The 9,066-nt window shown below is 22.8% G+C and overlaps 1 protein-coding gene across 1 annotated transcript in view; it reads left to right on the forward strand.

The window, feature by feature from the left end:
- Positions 1-9,066, forward strand: part of LOC117177820 (chromatin assembly factor 1 subunit A-B-like) — an 84,742-nt gene that overhangs the window by 30,889 nt on the left and 44,787 nt on the right. Inside the window, exon 6 of the mRNA XM_033368774.1 lies at positions 757-926. Coding sequence (XP_033224665.1) covers positions 757-926 — 170 coding nt within the window. The remainder of the gene's footprint in view (positions 1-756; positions 927-9,066) is intronic.

Below are 9,066 nucleotides of genomic sequence, written 5' to 3' on the forward strand. Positions count from 1 at the left end.
TAAAGTATTCTAGTTTAATATTCACAATTTTAGTTGAAGATTTAGCTTTCAGGTTTAAAATTGAACTATTCCAGTTGAAGCTTTACAATTTTAGTTGAAAATTTATCACTTTGTGTGAAAATGTAACTATTGTTTTTAAAGATAATTTTTCTTTTTGTTTCAAGTTATTTTTTTTTTGTAGAAATTAATTTTTTTAACTGGAAATTTAACTTATTCCAATTGAATATTTCATAATTTTTAGTTTAAAAGTCAACTATTTTAGTTGAAGATTCGTCATTTTCATTTAAAATTCATCAATTAGGCTGAAAATTAATTTTTGTATATCAAAATGTAATTATTTCATTTTTTGGTTGAAAATTCTTTTTTTCGTAATTCAAAATTCACCTATTTGGTTCAATATTTGTCTTCTTTGATTGAAAATTAAGATACTTTATTAACAATTGTATTTTTTGGTAGAAAATTAATCTGATTATTTAAAATTGCATCTTCTTGGTTTAAAATTCAACTATTCCAGTTGAAGATCCATAATTATATTTAAAAAATTTTTTTAAATTATTTTTGTGACACACTTATTTTTTAGAGAAAGAAGCAATTGGTATTGAATAATAATTATTATTATAAACGCTCTTAAGGATAACCGAAAACAATATTATTTTTGACAGGAATTTTCAGGAAATAGCCTGGGATTTTTTAAATTTTTGAGTGCGAACGTGTAAGTAACAATTTATTGCAATGGAAAAATGTGTATAATTGCAGATAACGAAGGCGATCTAAGTCAGAACTGCGTGGATCGAGGGAACCTGGCCGTGGAAAAACATCGTGCAAAATTGTTGATGTTCAATGAGAATCGTCGACCTCCTTATCGCGGAACCTGGAGGAAGAAAAGCTCTTTGATTAATCCTCGTAAACCATTCGTTAAGGATACGGTGAGTTTTTTAGTCTTATTTTTTTTAAAGGGTTTTTCTCCACTCTGGATATTTGCTTTGCGCCCAGATGTGAGAATAGCCAAATAAATGAACAAATAAAATTTTATTGCCCGGGGAAAAAAAAAAGGGATTGAATTTAAAAATCGTGAATTTACGTCTGATTGTAGCAAAATTCACTTTTTCAATATTCTAATAATTTGGCTGAATTTAGAAGAGTAATTTCTACTTTATCTATAATAGCAGGGCATATGAGTGTATTTATTATATTAAGGATTTATTTACTACTAGATTATTATGTGCGCGCGCTTTCTTTTATACTATTTTTTATCATTTACCCAATTTTCGAATAACTATTTTTTTTGTTAAAATTTGTTACCAGTCGACGTTTTGCTGAAAACCGGGAAATGACTGTGAATTTATTTTTTGACCGGGAATTTTACAAAAAAATTTAGAATAAAAATTTTGTCCAATTTTGATTTTAACCGTGTTTCAAATAATTTGTTAAATTGTGATTTTTATAAATTATTATATCATTCAGTTTAGAATGCTTAATTTCAAAAAATTTTCACTTAAAAAATTTTCCATTTTAATTTTTAAGCATATATTTTAGTTTAAAGAATTTTAAAATGCAATTTTAAAGGCTTATAAAATAAAAAAATAGAAGCTTTTAAAATCAAAGATTTTTTTTATAAAAACAAGGTGACCGGCAAACCGGGAATTTTACGCGTTTTTAGAAAAAAAAATCTGCCCAAGTTCGATTTTAATAGTTTTTAAAATAATTAACGTGCAGTAAATAAATGCAGTAAATATAAATAAATAAATTATTTTAGAAATGGATCTGTAAATGTTTCAATCCGAAAGACTGGATAAGGATTGAAATTAATATATCATTTATTCCAATATTTTTAATTCAGAGTCTCAGGTCTTCCTTTATATTATTTTTATATTAAATTTAATACATAAATTTATTAATATATCATTTCTAATAATTTTTTTAGCCATTAAAAAATGTAAACTTGCGTTTTTTTCAACTTAAAAATAACTCCATAATAATATATTCGTAATTAAATTAATGTAGAAAAAGAATGAGTATTTAATATTTAGTAGTAGTTCACTGTTCATTTAAAACGAGTAAATTAAAACCAAATATTTAAAAGAAAACAATTTTAAACTGAATTGTTTTACATAGAAAGCTTTGAGTCTCTAGAATTTCGAAGAGCTTTTTAACTTTTAGCGTTAAAATTTTAATTTACTATTTGAAAAGTGTTTAATTTGTAAGTTAAATTGTTAAATTTTGATGTATAAATAACAATTGAATACTTAACATTTGTAGAAAAAATTTAAGTGATTTTAAGAGATACTTAGAAGTTTTGAAAAGATTCAAAATTAATTAAAAAATGGAAATGAGGTCAAATAATTTAAATGTAATGTTTTAACATTTTGTCCAGAACTACTATCTTTCTGTTACAGTAATTTTTCAAATTGAAAAATCATTTACAATTTTCCTAAGAATCTTAAGACATTTTTTTAAAATTCTTTTGAAGTCTTTTACAGTTCTTAAAAAATTCTTTTTGCTTGAAATCTGCAAATATATACATCATATATTAAATTCGGCTGTAAGTATTTAAAATTGTTTCAAGTTCTAAATTTAATTCGTATCTTTTTATAACTTATAAATATCTCTTAAAACTACTCTATTTTTTACAAATAATAAGTGTTATATTGTTATTTATAAATTTAAATTTTAAGTTTTTTTTTAAAATTTGCAGGATTTTTTAAAAGTTATAGAAAAAAATTCAATTCATTTTTAAATATACTCAAAAGTTCCGAAAAAAAATTCAAAAATTGTTTTGAATTTGGAAAAATGTAAAACTACTTCGAAATTTCTCAAGATTTTAAAATGACATTTTAAAGCTTTTGAAGGATGCCTAAAATATTTAAAATTGAAATAATTTATCTTCTAATTTAAAAACTGTTTAGTTGAAAAAATTATTTTTTAATTTTTAATGTGTCTAGCTTGAAATTATTTAAAATAATATAATTTTGAGAATTTTCAAAGTTCATTGCTTGTTTCTTTAATTTAAAGTATTGAAAATTTTAACGTGCATTTATATTTTTGGAACTTAATCTGAATCTTTGAGCTCTATTAATTGATAAAAGTTCTAAATTTTGCAGTTTATTTGAATTTCATTTAACATTGTTTAATTGAAAAGTGTCAGTACCTTCCAGCTTGTACGTGTACATTTTTGAGCATTTGAATACACAATTTGTGAATTGAAAAACTTTTAAAGTTCAATTTTAAAAGTTTGGAATTTAAGGGTTTCAGTTTGAATGCTTTAATTTGTTGTTTATTGCATATTACTTTAAATGGAAAATTTTTTAGAATATAGTTTGATTTTTTAAATTTCTTTGGTTTTGAAAAATGTTTGCAAGCCGGGGAAAAAACCCGGAACTGACCTGGATTTTTTTTCTTCGATTAAAACGGCCACCCTGTAATAAGTAATTAATCAGTTTATAACATAAAAAGCATTAAAGAATTATTTTTAGTAAAGCTTCCTAATCATTTCGATTCTAAATTTTTAAGAAAATTTGAGTTATTTATAATATTTTTATTTATTCTAGGAAAAATAAAAATATATTCGCACATAATTTCAAAATCAGAATTCAGATGCACATTTCACATCGCAAAACTTTACAAAAATAATTTAACTGGAATGGAGGTATTTTAAACATATTGTGAAAAAGATCGGCTAATAATTAATTAATGTATTCATAACGTAAAAAGCATTAAACTATTATTTTCATTGAGACCTTAAAAATCATTTTTATTCAACTTTTTTTTTATTTTCACTTTCATTTCTGAAAATTTGATTTATTAGTCATCTTTTATACTAATTTCAGAAAAAAAAAATAAAACACATTGACGTATAAATTAAAAAATGAAATGCAGATTTCCATTTTACAACATCACAATTATATAACATTCAAATAAATAATCAATTTATGTCATCTTTCTTTAAGGAACTAAATTTTAATACTTATTTAGTTTAATATTTTGAAAAAATTATTTAGCTAATAATTAATTAATTATTTCACAATATGAGAAGCTTTGAACTATAATTTTCACTGAAGAATTCAATTAATTTTTACATAATATCATTTTTCAAATTTGAACTCTTATTTCTTAAAATCTGATTTAATGATAGAAATTTAACTAATTACAGAAATCAAAAGTTTACATAGAATCAATTAATAGTTAGTTAATCAGTTCACATTATAAAAAGAATTGAACAATCATTTTCATTGAATCATAATAATAATCATATGATTTAAAGAATGTAACATTCCTTGAGTTTGATTTTATAAATTTTTGTCTATACTGTATGAGAGAAAGAATTTGTATTTTTTTCTATGGTAAGAAAAACCGTTTTCTCAATTTTTTTTCTTCAAAAATTGGATTGATCACATTTTACTCACTTACTCCTCAATTATCCAACTTGGAACAGGGAATTTTAGAAAATAATTATCGTTTTTATTTTAGGACAGGGAGTTTCGATAAAAAAATATTATTTCACTTGGAACAGGGAATTTTTTTACATGGAACGGGGATTTTTTTAAAGAATCATAATTTGTATTTAGAAGAAAGGAGTTTAAAAAAACCCTGTTCCAAGTAAGAATTCGCAACAATTCAAAAGTTACCTCTTCGAAATTAATAAAAAAAGAAAGTGCTTCAAGTCGTTTTTAGAGTTTTTTTGAATTAGAACAGAAAGTTTTGTTACATTGCTCGTTGTGAATTTTTTTTTTTTTTTTTTTGTTAAAAATTCAAATCCTTGGGTAGAAAAGTTAAATTCTTTTGTTAAAAATTAATTTTTTGTTTTTAAAGATTCTTCTATTTTGAAAATGTAACTACTTTTGGTAAGCATTATAGATTTTTAATGGAAAATTCAACTATTATATTTTTTGTAGAAAATTTATCTTGTTTTTGATGAAAATTCAACGATTTGGTTGAAAATTGATATTTTTTATTTAGAAATTAAACTATTTGAAAATTTGTGTACTTTGTGAAATATTCGTCTTTTTTGTAGAAAATGAGTTGAAAAATCATCTTTTAGATCAGAAATAAAATTACTTAACTGAAAGTTAATCTTTTTGATTAAAAATTATATTTTTTTTTTATGGTGATTCAATATTTTAATCGAAAATTCATTTTTTTGGTTGACAAATTAGCTATTTGATTAAAAACATTTTTTTGTATGAAAAGAAATTTTTTTAGCCGAAAATTGAACTATTTTGTTGAAAATTTGTTTCTTTTTTAGTTTCAAATTATTATTTTTGTTTGTTTTGAAAATGCAACTATTATTCCAGTTGAATATTCCATAATTTTAGTTGAAAATTCATCTTTTTGGTTGAACTATATTTCTGACGGATAGTTTTTTAAAGTTAATTTTTGGTTGAAAAATTATATTTTTTTTGTTGAAAAATCGTCTTTTTGGTTGAACATTGATTTTTTAAACTAAAACTTAATTATTTTAGTTTTGGTTCATAATTCATCTTTTTTAAATATTTTTTGTTGTTAAAAATTCAACTATTTCAGTCGAAGATTAATCAGTTTAGTTGAAAATTTATCAGTTAGGTTGAAAATTAACTATTTGATTGAATATTTGTCTTCTTTAATTGAAAATACAACTATTTCGTTAAAAATTGATGTATTTTGTTGAAAAGTTGTATTATTTGGTAAAAAATTAATCTTTTTCTTTGAAAATTATTCTTATTGTTTAAAAATTCATATTTTTTGGTTGAAACTTGAAGTATTCTAGTTAGACAGTCACCATTTTAGTTAAAAATTGACCTTTTGAGTTTGAAATTCAAGTGTTCCCATTAAAGTTTCATAATTTTATTTCAAAATTCATTTATTTGATAATTTTTTGCTTTGTTCTGTTAAAGAATAATTATTAAAAATTAACGTCGTGTATTAAAATAAATGTTTGCGCTTTGTGGCGAATATGAATATATAATTTTTATTTGACCGGGAAAATTGTAAAACGTGACCGGGAAAACCGGGAAATGATAAAAATTGAAATCCTTCGCCGAATCACCACCCTGATTTTAACAAAGTTTGCGAAAGATTGCCCTGCATCGATACAAATCACTTGCATATTTTAGAATATAAAGTTTTCCCCTATTCCCTCCTATTTAAGGACCTCCCTCCCCCCCACGGTTTCATGAAACATCCCCCTTTTCACTTTTTTTTTCGTGTAAATGCGAACTGAATTAATATTACTTTGATAAAAAATTCAACTACATAGTTGAAAATTGAACTACTTTGTGGAAAAATTCATTTGTTTGGTTGAAGATTCATATTTTTAGTTGACAATAGGTTTTGTTTAATTGAAAATTCAACTTAAGAGTAAAAATATAATTATTATTTTATTGATTGATATTGATTTAAAACCATGCAGAGAAAAACAACTAATATCAATTATATTTTTTTTTTTTAATTTTAAAATCTTGTTGAAAATTAATTTCTTTTGTTGGTAATTCATTTTTTTAGAAATTATTATCTTTTAAACGAAAATGTAATTATTCCATTTTTGTTGCAAATTAAAATTTTTAATTGAAAATTGATCTCTTCTATTTGGAAATTTAATCGTTTAATTAAAAAAAAAATTCTTAAAAATACAACTGTATGAAAACTAATTTGTCTTTGTTGAAAATTCGATATTTTTAGTTTAAAATGCATCATTTTGGTTGAATTTGTTTTGAAATAAAAATAAAAATATTGTTTCATTGAACGCTTATTATTTTACTTGAAAATTTAACTAATTGGTTCTAAATAAACTTTTTTGTTGGAAAATTATATTTCTTGGTTAAAAAACCAACTTTTTGTAAAAAATTGGTCTTTTTATCTTGAAAATTTGGTTGAAAATTAACTTATGCCGTGAAAACTCATATTCTTGGCTCAAAAGTAAATTATTTTGGTAGAAAATGCAACTATTTGGTGCAAAAAAACATACTTGGTTAAAAATTAAACTATTGACTTGAAAGTTTAACTGTTTTCTAGACAACTAACTGTTCTGTTGAAAAAATAAGATTTCCAGGTTGAAAATTAAATTTTATTACAAATAATTCGTCTTTTTGGATTATAACTTCAACAATTTGGTTGATAATTCATATATTTTATTGAAAATTAGTCATTTTGAATATAAGATTAATCTTCTCAGTGAAAAATTCGTCTTTTTGGTTGAAAATTCGTCAGTTTTGGTTAAAAATGCAACTGTTTGGTTGAAAAATAATCTATGTATGTTGCGAAATCAACTATTTTGTTGAAAATTAATTTTTATTGGTGATAAAGATTCAATAAATTTAGTTGAAAATTGAGCTATCTGGTTGCATTATAAGTTTTTTGTAGAAAATTCATATTTTGATGTTGAAAATTTGAATGCTTTTAGAAAATTTTTCTTTATGGCTTGAAAATTTCACAGTTTGATATAAATCTCCTTGATAGAAAATTCAATTATTATATTTAAAATTAGATTTTTTTATTTTGAAAATTACATTTTTAATTGAAAGTGTACCTTCCAATATGGATGAAAAAATATTTTTAATTGAAAATTGATCATTTGTGTTGAAAATTATTCTTTTTTTGGTTGAAAACTAATTTTCTTTGTAGAAAAATCATAATTTTTGATTAAAGATTAAACCTTTTGGTTGCAAATAATTCCGTTTTGATCGAAAACTCAACTGTTTTGTTGAAAAATAATCTTTTTTTGTTGTTGAAGGTTTGTCATTTCAGTTGAAAATTCAGCTATTTGGTAGTAAATTACCTTTTTTGTAAAAAAATTCATATTTTGAGGTTGAATATTCAAAATTTAACTTTTTTTAATGTCGTATTTTTAATCAAAAAATGGAAAATTTGGTAGAAAATTAAGCTACTTGGTTAAAAATTAGCATTTTTTGTGAAAATCGTATTTTTGGTTAAGAATTTTATTTTGTTTCGTGGGAAATTCAATAATTTAGTTCAAAATTAATCTATTGATTTGAAAATTTAACTATTTGGTAGTAAATTAACTTTTTGTCAAATATTCATATTTTCATGTCGAAAATTTAACTTGTTTGTTACTATTTTTTTTGTTTTGAAAATTCAACAATTGAGTTGATTATTCATGTATTTTTTTGAAAATTTGTATTTTTTTTGTAGAACATTATTTTTCATGGTGGAAAATGTATGTTTTTGGTTGAAAATGCTCCTGTTGTATGAAAACTAGCTTTCTTTTGTTAAGGATTTAACTATTTTGTCAAAAATGTATCCTTTATCAGTTGAAAATAATTCATCTATTTCGTAGAAAAATCATGTTCTGTTGAAAAATAGTCTTTGGGTAGAAAAATAATAGTTTTTGTTGAAAATTGATCTTTTTCGTTGGAGATTTAAATATTTTGTAGAAAATTTGTTGTTTTCAGTCTAATTCAAATGAGTGAAAATTACTTATGTTTTTTTTGTTGTTGTTGAAAATTAATTTTTTACCTGAAAATTTAAAGATTCCATGTTTGGTTAAAGACTTTCGTGTGGTAAATTGATTTTTTTCGTTTTAAAAGTCAACTGTTTTATAAAACATTCGATTTCTTAGCTTGAAAACTTAACACTTTCGTTGAAAATTCTTTTTTTGGGGTAAATAGTTAATCTTATTTGTTGAGAATTCATCTAGTTGGTTAATAATTCAATTATTTTATCAGAGTTTTGTGTTTTTTCGTTATTTAACTGATTAAAAATGACTTTTTTGTTTTTAAAATTTAATTTTTAAACTGAAAATATATTTATTTCATTTTTGGTTTAAAACGTATCCTTTTTAGTTGAATTTTTTTTTGTATTTTATTGAAAATTCCTCTTTTGTTAGAAAATGAATCTTCTTGGTTGAAAATTTATCTTTTTAGGTACAAAATTCAGTTAGTTGGTTAGAAAATTACTATTTCGCGAAATTTTCATTTTTTGTCGACAATTTAAATTTTTTGTTTAGATTGAAAATTAATCTTTTCTGTTAAAAAAAATCGTTTCGCTTGAAAATGATACTGTCTTTGAAAAAATTCGTCTTTTTGAAACTACGATTGCAAAGGATGGTAACTGCAGTCGGTTGGGGGGGGGGGG

The sequence above is a fragment of the Belonocnema kinseyi genome, chromosome 8 (genome assembly GCF_010883055.1).
Source record: "Belonocnema kinseyi isolate 2016_QV_RU_SX_M_011 chromosome 8, B_treatae_v1, whole genome shotgun sequence".
Lineage (NCBI taxonomy): Eukaryota > Metazoa > Arthropoda > Insecta > Hymenoptera > Cynipidae > Belonocnema > Belonocnema kinseyi.